The 12,246-nt window shown below is 41.8% G+C and overlaps 1 protein-coding gene across 1 annotated transcript; it reads right to left on the bottom strand.

Annotated features, from left to right (window-relative positions):
* Positions 1-2,944: 2,944 nt before the first annotated feature.
* LOC136508789 (exosome complex exonuclease RRP44 homolog A-like) lies at positions 2,945-11,877 on the bottom strand. The gene is made up of 24 exons (XM_066503565.1): positions 11,668-11,877; positions 11,448-11,588; positions 11,210-11,367; positions 10,365-10,420; positions 10,144-10,266; positions 9,908-10,038; positions 9,575-9,815; positions 9,339-9,492; positions 9,012-9,252; positions 8,749-8,905; positions 8,601-8,669; positions 7,762-7,887; positions 7,565-7,617; positions 6,830-6,936; positions 6,657-6,711; positions 6,461-6,560; positions 6,267-6,378; positions 5,399-5,519; positions 5,236-5,295; positions 5,050-5,155; positions 3,928-4,023; positions 3,762-3,843; positions 3,535-3,600; positions 2,945-3,455 (listed from the first exon to the last, which is right to left on the bottom strand). Exons 1-24 carry the CDS (start codon positions 11,719-11,721, stop codon positions 3,260-3,262), a joined length of 2,805 nt encoding a protein of 934 aa, XP_066359662.1. The 5' UTR covers positions 11,722-11,877; the 3' UTR covers positions 2,945-3,259.
* Between the last annotated feature and the right edge of the window lie 369 nt (positions 11,878-12,246).

Below are 12,246 nucleotides of genomic sequence, written 5' to 3'. Positions count from 1 at the left end.
TTCAAACCTATCACATGTGTAGTAGTCTCATTGTAAGGAAATTAGGAGTCCCCGGAGTTAAGCATCATTCTTCAATTGACATCATCATGTTGATTTCATTTCATATTTATATGCTTTCTCCATGCATTATATAGATTAAACTCTATTGTGCAATAAATTGCTAATTATGCATATGATTTGCTCTCTACCATATGTATGCATACATTTAGGGGGAGCTTAGTCTCTATAATGTGAGAGTCAAATTTTATGATCCATTTCACTCTATACACAAAGGATCACGAAATTTGACCCTCCCTTGTGCTACTAATGTCTTCCTTTTTGGTGTTTGATGCCAAAGGGGGAGAACTTGAAGGACCAAAGGCAAGCATCAAGTTGATGTCTACAAGTGGTAATGGTCCGAGAAAGGAAGGAAAGTGGATTATGGATTAGTCTAAGTAATGGTAAAATTTGTAGGAATCCATAATGCCACATGGGGATTTTTGCAAGGGCAAGATAACCTTTCATTTAGTTTTAATTGGTATCTTACAATTGATTTCAATTGGTATCCCTTAATATCATATATGATTTCAATTGGTATCTTTAAGTATCAAATAAACTTGCCCTTTGCATTGCATCCTAGCAAGTAGGTAGTTTTTAACTTCCAAATTCTTATTATTTGTCTGCTTTGGTCGTGTTGGCATCAATCACCAAAAAGGGGGAGATTGTAAGGAAAATGGATCCTTGGCCCATTTACTTTAGATTTTGGTGTTTGATGACTAACACAACCAAATTGGACTAATGAATCTGTAAGTGTTTGTTTTGTAGTTCAATAGGGTGCAAGACGTAACTTGGACGAAGGCGACGTGATGATCCGATGATCAACACCTTAAGCAAGACCTTAGGAGCACAAGAGAAGACCCAAGAGATCAAGCAAAGTCCAAGCATGAAGATTGGAACCAAGCCGTATGCAAGATCGCGAAGAAATGAGCTCACTGTGGTGACCGGATGCTGGATTGGACGCTGGACAAGCGATCGGACGCTGCGACCGGACGCTGGGCAAGTGGCTCGGCAGACAGGCGATCGGACGCTGGACCGGACACCGGCGGCAACCGACCGGACGCAGGACAACAGCGTCCGATCAAGTACAGTAAGGTTACAGAGCAGCAAATCTGCGACCGGACGTGTCCAGTGGCAGGCGACCGGATGCTGGCCAGCGTCCGATCAGCACGTTGCCGGCTCAACGGTCAGGACGACCGGACACGTCCGGTCAGGACGATTCAGCGTCCGGTCAGTAGCAGAATTGCGGGAGTTCGACTCCAATGACTACTTTCTCAGTGGGGCTTATAAATAGACCCCCAACCGGCCATTTGATAAGTGTGGAGCTGAGGAAACATATCAAGGGTGTTGATACACTATTTTAGTGATCTCCACTTGCATAGAGCTTAGTGATTCATTAGGTGATTAGCGTAGGTGCTTTGCGAAGTGCTTAGGTTGATTAGACCACCACTCATGCGCTTGCTCTAGGTTTAGAGCCTGGTGTTTAGTGAGGTTTGCATACCTCTTACCACTCGGTGCTTGTGAGCACCATTGTTGTACATCGGAGGGGCTTGAAGTCTTGTGAGATCACACCAACCGCGTTTATGGTGTGGCCGTCACCGTGTACCGGAGGGAACAAGACCCGCGGCATTTCGGCCGGAAGCTTGATAGTGAAGATGGCGGGGAGCATCCGGGAGAGGCTTGCCGAAAGGCACGTCGGAGACCCACTTGCGCGTGGGGAAGGCCCGAGGCTATCCACGGAGTTACCCGATCGGGAGCTTGGCCCTTGCGAGGGATTCCTTGCGAGGGGCTCCAACGAGGACTAGGGGGAAGCTTGCGCGCTTCTCGATACCTCGGTAAAAATACCGGAGTTGTCGACGGAAGTTTACATATCTCTACCTTGCTCTTTAGCTTCCACATTTACATTGATTACTTTACTATGTTTGCGGTAGAGATAGCAACACACTAGCAAAACCATAGTTGCACATCTAGATAGTTTATCTATTGCATAGGTTTTACTAGGGTTAGAAAAAGATGCCATAGTTTAGAGTTAGAATTTTTAAGTTGCCTAATTCAACCCCCCCTCTTAGGCGTCACGGTCCCTTCAGCCATGACCATGGGCACTGTCGTGGCGAACACGAGACCCAAGGCACTCGAAAACGCTGCGGCGTTGTCCATGGTGGCCATGGTGGCGGATCGGGCCACGGCGTACTCCACCGACGCGGCGAAGGGCGAAGAACAGTTGACGAACAACATGCGACGGTAAGTCAATCTTCGTCATGCTTACCGGTGGGTTCAGAGGCCTTCGTTGCCTCTACGTCGTCGTTCTCTCTGTCTTGTCTAGTAAAGCAGTGCTGATAACGTGTTAAAGTGAATGAAAAATGAACAAGATTTGGGAACAACCATCGATTTCATTGATCTCTTAGATATATATACAAGTGAAGGGTCACGCTGTACGGACGTCGTACGGATGTCGTACGGACGTGACTGTTCGGGAAAGTTAACTGCTAATCTAATCTCTAATCCTAACTGCTTGCTTGTACGGATGAGATCATCTGTTTTGGCAGACAGGCACCATTTCGTAACACACAGTTCCTCCAGCCATGAGCGTCGGTAATGGAAATTCTATTCACACAATTCAGCATCAGAGATGCCCTTGTCTCACCTGTGATCATTTGTTTCTCTACTTCAGGCGCAATAGCTCAGCTGTTTGATGTGGGGGAAGAGTGCTCTATCATCTTCCTGTGGACGCACCTAGTTGCAGCCCTTGCTCTCACGCTTTGGTCGACGGTGTTCATGTCACTCGTACTGTGAGCTACCAGTACTGAAACTAGCTGAATGGGGGAGATGATATAGCATAGACAAATGAGGAACATAAATTGTATCAACACCATTTTAAGTAATGGTAAACATTAGCAAGATTTGGCCATGCAAAATAATGTTTTCTTTCCATGTAAATCAATGGTTCGTATAATAACAAGCCTGTCACATTTACATACAATATCTCTTATCACATTAACAGAATACAACGTTGTATATTTTCTCTGCTGTGAGTACCATTCAGAAACTAAGCTTCCATGCATAGAGACCACCCATGTATTGAGAAAAACTATCTGACACTACAAAATCCTGACCATGTGGTTAGTGTTACAAATCGAAAATCACACCAATGTTGAATTAAAGAATGGGCTGGAGGTGTAAGAGGCTGGGAAAACACTAATGTTACAATTCAGCTGTACATTTTTCATATGAGGGTGAGTTGCAGCTTTGGGCGATGAGGCTGAGGTTCAACTACTTCCATATGAATCCTGACAGTCTGGAGGACAGCATAGCTGATGTTTGTTCCGGGCTTGGTTACTCTCTGGTGCACCTCGTCGACTACCCAATCACCACCTTTGTCTCCCTTTGGAGTAAGGTAGATGGGCCCTTCTATGCCGAACCTGATTAGAGAAAGGAGTAAAAACAACGAAGGGCATAACATTGAGTCCACAGAGAAGGTTGGAAGGGAGAGAACCATACTTTGGGACAAATACTATGAAACCATTTGCCTTGATTTTTACTATCCTAGCTTCAGTGTCAGTTGGCCTGCACGGTAAAGAGTTAGGCAGTCAGAAAACAATGTACACAATCCTTAAGGCTTGAACAGACTTGATGTCGTTACTTTTTGCCACCATCCTTGTCACATTTCAATATTATCTACTTCTAACCTACAACACACTTATGTCATCTACAATCAAGATATGTACCTTGTCTTGAAATATATGTGGGTGTGAAGTTCCACTGATGCTCTGCTTGCCATCTGGGCATTTCGATGTCTGTAATTCAGGTCTGGCACAATAACAGTATCAGTAAACAATAGTGACACTTATAAAATAAATGCTCAAGTACTGGATTTGATTTCTCATTTCTTACTGTCAGCGATTCCTGTAAGTTGTGGACCATCCTGAAAGATTGGTGGGAGCTTTGCAATACCTAGAGCTGAAGCTAGCAGTCTATGAACAACAACATCTGCAACAAAAGGATGTAGAATCAGGATCATCCTCACAATTTAATATGTGCTGCAATACTTTTACAGGCTACATTTCTTTCAAAAACTTCTACAGGCTGCCTAGGACTGCATGATCAACTATGCTATGAAATATCATAGGGTGTATGCTACCGATCTCATCTGCAGGACTACACTATCACTGTGTGATGGCACTCCACACAACGCCACAACACTATCTTTGTCATATACATGCGAAAGGTCAATTGATCGGATTCACTGTCCCAAGGTATATCTTATACTAACAAAAAAGCGGATTTAATAGCAGGCTATCATGCTATCAACTACAGGGCCAAAGCTAATATGTCCCTTTGCCATTGGTTCTATTTCCTTACAGCACTTAGAAACACAAAGTAAGCCCACTGGCATGTATTATCGATTCTTATTCCAGGCATACACCAATAGCAACAAAGGATGATGTAAAGATACATAAACTACACCAACTTGCTATTTTCTGTCAATATTATTAATTACTCCCTCCGTTCCAAATTAGTCGTTTTGACTTTTTTGGTACATCCATTTTACTATGAATCTAGATAAATAATATGTCTAGATACATAGCAAAATGGATGAACTAAAAAAGTCAAAGCGACTTATAATTTGGAACAGAGGGAGTACGATTTGTACTGCAGGATCCAGCTAATGCTTATTATCCCTGGGGTTATTATGTAAGTAAAATAAATTCTCGTCAAAGGGAAAAGTAGTATCATCAATGGCAAACATCACTATGTCTTTGTGGTCAGTCAGCTAATAGGTAGAAAATCACAGTAACCTTTTTCTAACAGTTTCACTCATGCTACGCGCAGGTAACAAAAAGAAACGTTAGATTAGGTTCAGACACAATCATCGAAAAAGGCTAATTAGCTAGAAAGGCCAGGTGAAGAAAATAGCCAAGTAAATGGCTTGAATGGCTTCAGGTTCTCAATTACATTCGACCCATCAAAGATATTATTTTCATGCATCAGAGCATCTAAGGATGGAAAACAAACCTGCATATCTGCGAATGGGAGAGGTGAAATGAGTGTAAAGAGAAGTTGCAAGCCCATAATGGTAATACTCAGAAAAGGTCAAATCTCCACTGCAGAAATAAACTGCCTGTGTGTTGCAACAGGGAAAGTTATATGGATTCTTTGAAATCAGTAAATTAGAATAGGGACTTCATTTCCTAATCTTACCTGTGTCATGCATTTAGTCGCCAAAATTCTAATAAGCTTGTTGAAGTATGGGTCATTGCTCTGCATGTCATGCAGTAATAAAGGGTCAGCATAAGAGTCTATTATCATATATAATGATATTAATGAAGCATCCAAAGAGTAAAATAATACATAACGGTCTCACCTTTGCGTTGTCAAGTGATTCAGCTAATGCCTTTGAGGATGATATATCCAGATTGAGGCCAACAGAAGAGGCGGTACGGAGTAATGGCTCAAGCATCTCTTTTGTTGGGCTAGGATGACGCCTGTTACCAACAAAATGAAAATTTGCAGGCTTAGAAAAGATCAAGTAAAAATGGTAATGTTCAATGAGAACACAGTTATTAAAGATTGATTTGCATGATAACAGACATCAACAGATTAGCAGAAGCAGCATGCAGACAAACAGTGTGAAACAGCCAACAATCGACAAACTTTCAATTTAGAAACACAAATTTGCATGATATTGAATACACTTTTTAGACCGGAATGATGATATTAGATTGATGTGTTCTTAGGTAGTACCTTCTAGCCTAGTCACAAATGAACTTTTGAACTGGTGGTTCTAGCTTTTAAGAAACAAGAGTGGTACACAAACTTGAATCAGTTTACGTGATTGCCAAAATATCGGTATTGGTACTGCGTGCAAAAGTGATCATATTTATGCGATATGTTTAGAAGCAGCACAATAATTTTACAGCTCATTTCAGTGTGTAACAAGACTCTTCAGAGATATACAGCCTTAAGGTCTGTTATGACAGTCATGATAATTTTGGAATTCTACCTCAGGTTTAGACCAACTTGTGATATTAAGTATAGTATGGTTACATATAACTTTAAAGGGTTGAAAAGAAAGGTCACAAATAAGTTGGCAAATGGTTGGCAGATCCTCACTGACTCTATTCATTTTAATGGACACAGTGTGGTTCCATGGGCTTTTCCAATATCTTTGGATGTGCACAACTTCAACCTGATCTGGAATGTGACAAGATAAAAAATTGAACAATATGTACCTTAGCAATGAACATAAGGGGAAGTGCTTCAAAATCTTCTCAGCAACAGAAACATTCGCAGCCAACATAAACTCTTCAATCATTTGATTTGCCTCGCGGATTTGATAAATTCCTATTGAATTTGATGTAACTATGTAAGTACTTTATGGCGAATTCTGAAATATAACACCGATAAGCATTACAGGACCTCATACCTATGTCAAGAGGATCATGAGTTTCACTATCGATCTCAAATTTTACTTCTGCAGAAGCAAGAGTCAGAGCTCCTCTTTCACAACGTCGTTGTCGCATGATCTGCATAAGCAATCAGAGCATGAATATATAAGGTGATGTTATTGGCATTAAATACTAGATGGTATAGTGTGATAAGAGTGAAACACGATAGCTGACCTTTGCCAATGAATTTAAGTTCCGCAAGTCTACAGTAAGTGGATCAACTAAACGGCTGAAAAATAAACAAAAGAAAGCAATCAGTTCACTGGTGCATTCTTGACTAATTAGACCAACTTAAAGTTGACTTAAATGTATAGTAATATTCTGAGAAAGTGCAATGCAGAAGGCACCTGTCATCCATTCTTGCCTGGGCTTCGACATAAGACATTGCAGCACAAGATTTGATAACACTCTTTGTATATCTTGTGGATATGACATCAGCATCAGGAGTCATTTCCTGCAAACATAATGTTCCAAATACCAAACGTCAGTATCAGTACGCTTATTTAAATGCCTGACAGATGAAAATAATTGCTCTCCTCATATAGCAGAACAATACTGTGGGGGAAAGCCATAAAAGGTAATGTTATTAATAAATCATGGTTCAGAATAGTAGACATGGGGCAGCAAGTGCAACAAGTAATATCATGTCACAAAACCAAAAGGTGAAAGCACCATTTTTGCAAGCAGTATTGTTCTGCTATATGAGGGGAAACCATGTGGTGGTCGGTATAATATGGAATACCAGGGGAGGATCCAAGATCAAGCTAGGCCACAGGCTGAGATACACATGAAATTGCTACAAATAGACTACTAGAGCCTATTAATCCTTCATTGTTTAGGTGATTTACCATGATTTGCTTGGCCAAGGACCCGGGCTGCAGCACAGCCAGCCTGGGGCCTGTGTCCTCCACTGTGGACTACCTGAGTTCATAGTTCTAGGAGGAGGGCACTGTGGACTTGCTCCATATGCCAAACATATATAGATAACAGTTGAAAAGGTAACACCTCAATCAAAATATCCTATGCAACACATATCTAACTAGTGCTAATCGAAATAACAAGTTGTCATGAACTAGACTTACCCAAATGACAGAGAATGCCAACCTTTCAACATCAGCACGAAGTGAACAAACATCTGGAAACCAAAATAAGAGAAATCGATAGTCAATCCAGATACTACAAACTGGCAGTCTTTTCTTCAAATAAAACAGCAACATTTAATTTCAGATTTTAGTTAATTCAATAATCCATATGCATGCCACGTAAGAAGCATCAGCACCTTCAGTCAGGGGCTTCGGAAGCATATCAATCCGCTGCCCAACAAGATAAACAGAAGTGCCCCTCTGCGCAGCTTCCTCGTCAAGAGGGGTACCAGGGTGAACAAAATTAGTGACATCAGCAATATCTGGTCAGCTCAAGTCAAGAAATGCAGTCTGTATCAGTAACGCAGAGTGAATGACCATGATAAATCGCATATCCAGGACAGAGAGGTTGTGACCGAGACGAAGTAAATTGGTTGAATATAACAAATTTCAAGAACCAAATGTACAACATAGATAATCACATATTTGCAATAGTCTGTTTGAACCCACTTTTAATATGTCAATTTAATTCATTTGTATGTCATTATACATTTTATGTCCTGGAAGATGGGCATTCCAATTGAAAACCAGTAGTGCCCAATCAGATGAGGCAAAACGATTTTATCCCACATGCAGAAAATGGATTTTATCAAGAAAAAGGATTTCTAAACAGAGTCTACACCAAGTAGAGACCATGAGTTAACTTAAAACCTCTTGCGTAGCACTTCTTTTCCGATGACACAGACTCATGCAGATGTGTATTTTAGGAGAATAAAATTGCATTATTTGCATAATAACCAATTCCATTTAATACTAGACAATCAATTTTATGTGATACACTCCAACTCCAAGCCAAATAGAATGGTAGATGCAAAAGAGCATAGTCACAATTTGCAAAATGAACTATCATCAACTCAAACAAAGTTAAGTAGGTAAATATTAACTCAAAGATCACCAAGGAAGAAAACATGATATAAATTTGCTCATAAATTTGAACTAAACAGAAGAATTTACAGCAGAAATTGTTTAAGGATACGGACTCCAACTTCAAAATTCCCATTTGGAAGTAGCGTGCAATGTAGTGCATCATCAATGTCTCGACAACCTATAAAGCAGCTGAAGCATAAGGGCTTGACCCAGATACATAAAATAGCAATATATTGCAGGTATCCTGATTAAATTACCTGGTGGATCCACACTAAAGACTCTCACTGGGCGCAAGTCTTGTCTATTAGGATTAGCCAGATCCTCTGGTGATAATGTCCAAGGTAAAGGTGGCAAACAAGCAAGGACTTGAGTAGAGAAAGGCCTGGTGTTGATATCATTCTCTATTAAGACAACCTGCTTCATGCATAAACACCATTAACATATACCATCAAGAATATGCCCTTACATGCAAGTATTTTTAAGATGCACTTGATGCAACTCCAAATTTAAGTACACTTGCCTCTGTTTCAGTTTCTTTGTCACCAATATCTCCAATGGTGCGTACATAGTGTCCTGATGGATATCGAGACAAAACATCCCATGAATCAACCGCAACAACAATTCTTTTGTTCACGAGATTCTCAAGCTGCCTGGTTTGAATTCGGATCTTAGGAACTCTTCGATCTTTTGAAACAAATAAAGCATGAGCAACGCCCCCACTACCAGCAGGCATAGCCATCAGCTCCAAGGACCCACAGTACCTGCAGAACACCAGCACTTTATCATATGATCCCGAGATCAGGAGTATACACATTAGAAATCTCACTCAGAACATATAGAAACTCACGAATTCCAATTTCGCTTGATTATACCCACAACACGTCCAACTGGACGACTAGAGACAGAAGGAGCTGACGATCCAACTGTTGATTGTGTGGAACTGGTGTTCCGAGGAGCATCATCAGCACTATTGGGGACCAGATGGACATCTTCTTCTTCTTCTGAAAAAACAGCAACATTCACCAAATAAGAAAATAAAATGGGATGTGTTTCATCTTTGTTATTTCAGCACTAAGAAAATACCATCATCATCTGCTATAAAAGACTTCGACTCATGCCACTGATCTTGTGGCAAAAGCTCAACAGCAACTATATCACCATCAAAGGCCCTGTTCATATTTGAGCGGCCACGGATAACAATCTCGTCGCCAATGCTCTCGCTCCCAACATAAGCTTCAAATGGATTGTAACGATTAACTCGAAGCTTCCCTTGATGATAGATTCCACACCGCAAACCAGATGTAATTTCTGACATTGGTTTGTGCTGTAATAATATCAAGTAAACAGAGGAGTACATTTCACGCAAGAGCATATATGTCAGCAACACAACAAAGCACTACTGTATAATTAGCATACCTCATTATAGATTACTTTCTTCTTGGATGGTCTATGATCTTCTACATCTTCCATGGTAACATCTCCACTAGATGGAACAACCACCAAATCAAGCAAACCAGGCTGCGCAAGCGATCTTACATATGACTCAACTGGAACAAGAAATTTTATATTGAGATTGTGGCTACCATAATATCATTTCGCAGTATTAAAAAAATATTAAGCTATATATAAATCAGTGGGAGTATGCTATCCACCTGTCTCAGCGTTAAGGCCTTCTTCAATAGCTTTCCTTTTGTTATCTCTGTCATTTGTAATCAGTAGAACCTTCACGCTCTCACCAAGATGGCTTTGGTACCAACGAGCAGCAACACGAATTGCTGAATAAGAAAACAATCAGTGGCACAACTGTCCTATATATGATAGGAAATGAATGTGTGTGGAATCAGATAACCACGTTAACAAAATCATTCCATACCTCTGTCATTACGATCATTAGAGCTCTCCCCAACCATGTCTTTGACATAAGTATCCCTGGTTTTTTAGTAAATGAGAAACATATAATGGCAAATGAAAGAGAAGGCTGCCATCAAGACGCAAGTCTTGATATAAACAGCTTACACAATTTACAGTGGTACACAACTAGAAGCTGAAGAGCATGCAATTAGATTTCAAAATTCCCCATTGATAGGCAATTGCATCATAAAAGGCACTGAGAACATTTTCAATACCAACATAGATTGCTGTGATTAACCTAGTTCTGTAGAAAGTGGACTTTCATTGCCTTTTTTATCATGCAGTTCATCCACTATATCACTTCGAAAGATGCAATGCCAGGAAGAGTCTAGGCTTGTAAGAGACTGACACACACAATGACAATTTTCCATTATGAAAGCTGTAGCCCTCTCAGACCATGGGCGTCTACTGATAGCTGTGATATCGCTTCGAAAGATGCAATGACAATTTTATATAATATATGCAGTACATCCGCTTCGATATCGCTTCGAAAAATGCAATGTCAGGAAGAGCCTAGGTTTGTAAGAGATTGATACACACATTGACAATTTTGCATTATGAAAGCTGTAGCCCTCTCAGACCATGGGCATCTACCAACAGCTATTAATTCTTCCCATGAAACTATTTGATAAGTAATGGTGCAGTTATGGCGCTTGCATAAAGACATTTCATCAATACAATCATGCTGAAACGGTGAAAATGGGGTCCAATACTCAGGCTGCATGTTAAATGAGTGTGTGGCTTCGAGCAAACATCATTTGAACAAATTTTCTAAAATGAGGACATCATGGTAGAATAGGAACCCACCTGTGCTGCTCGTTGGCGAAAACATAGAACCTCCGTGCTTTGTTGGTACACAGTGCCTTGATCCTGTTGAAAACCGAAAGGTTCTTATTCTTCACCTCGTCCAGCACCACTGACAGCAGGACGACATCCTCAATCGCCGGGTTCTCCAGCAAATCGATCTGCCGCAACATCTCAACTCATCATCCCAGCGCACCCTCAACCCTAGGCCAAGCGGGAGATGGAGGAACGCTTCCGTTACCTGGTGGAGCACGACGTTGGTGTCGACGACGAGGATGGCGGCGGCGGCGGCGGCGAGCTTGCGCTCCGCGGCGGCGGCGCAGGCGGAGCAGGGGACGAAGCCGCAGTAGACATCGTCGCGGAGGTAGTGCTCCCTGACGACCTGCGGAGAGGTGACGGCGGCGTCAGGTAGGGTTTGGGGGAGCACCTCGAGAGATGGTGGCGTTTGCCCGAGCAGTGACCTTTTGGATGCGGCCTTGCTTCGTCTTCTTCACGAATGACTTGCTCTGCAGCATGGTGGTGAGTTAGACAGCGCGCCGCGAGGCGGCTCCGGCGGCGGCGAGGAGCGCGGAGGAGACGTGTACCAGCCGGCGGCGGCAAAGGGGGCAACGGGGTTTAATTTGGTTCGATGCGTGCGTGTTGGGTCGGTTGAGCTAGCTTGAGTTCTGTGGCCTTCGGTTCCGGGTGTAGGTTCGACCACCTCCAGGGCCATCGCGTCAGACGTTAGTCGTGAGTCGTGACTGGGTGAGCCCAAGAGGCCACCTCGAACACCATTTTTCAGTGGAGTGATGAACACCAAACCATCAAGGCCATCGGCACGGTAGAACACTACTTTCAGTCGACACACACCTTATCAAACGCATGCGTTCACTTTATTGGAATTTAGTTACTACTGAAAAATAGTTAGCTGAAAATATGAACATCCGTGTGAATTGGAGATTCGAACGTGGATAAGCTACAATTTACACCACGGAGAATAATAAATTAAGCTATGCTTGGTTCGTATTTAGCGGTTATTTTAGTTCTTACGACAAATATAA

The sequence above is a fragment of the Miscanthus floridulus genome, chromosome 1, assembly GCF_019320115.1.
Source record: "Miscanthus floridulus cultivar M001 chromosome 1, ASM1932011v1, whole genome shotgun sequence".
Taxonomy (NCBI): domain Eukaryota; kingdom Viridiplantae; phylum Streptophyta; class Magnoliopsida; order Poales; family Poaceae; genus Miscanthus; species Miscanthus floridulus.
This window is presented reverse-complemented; position numbering and strand designations above follow the sequence as displayed.

Excerpts from the sequence above, each read along its gene's own strand:
- LOC136508789 (XM_066503565.1), bottom strand. The coding sequence starts at position 11,721 with ATGCTGCAGAGCAAGTCATTCGTGAAGAAGACGAAGCAAGGCCGCATC. Across the intron at positions 10,421-11,209 it reads TTCGCCAACGAGCAGCACAG|GGATACTTATGTCAAAGACA; the intron begins GTGGGTTCCTAT and ends CTAAAAAACCAG. Across the intron at positions 5,520-6,266 it reads CCCTTATGTTCATTGCTAAG|GCGTCATCCTAGCCCAACAA; the intron begins GTACATATTGTT and ends TGTTGGTAACAG.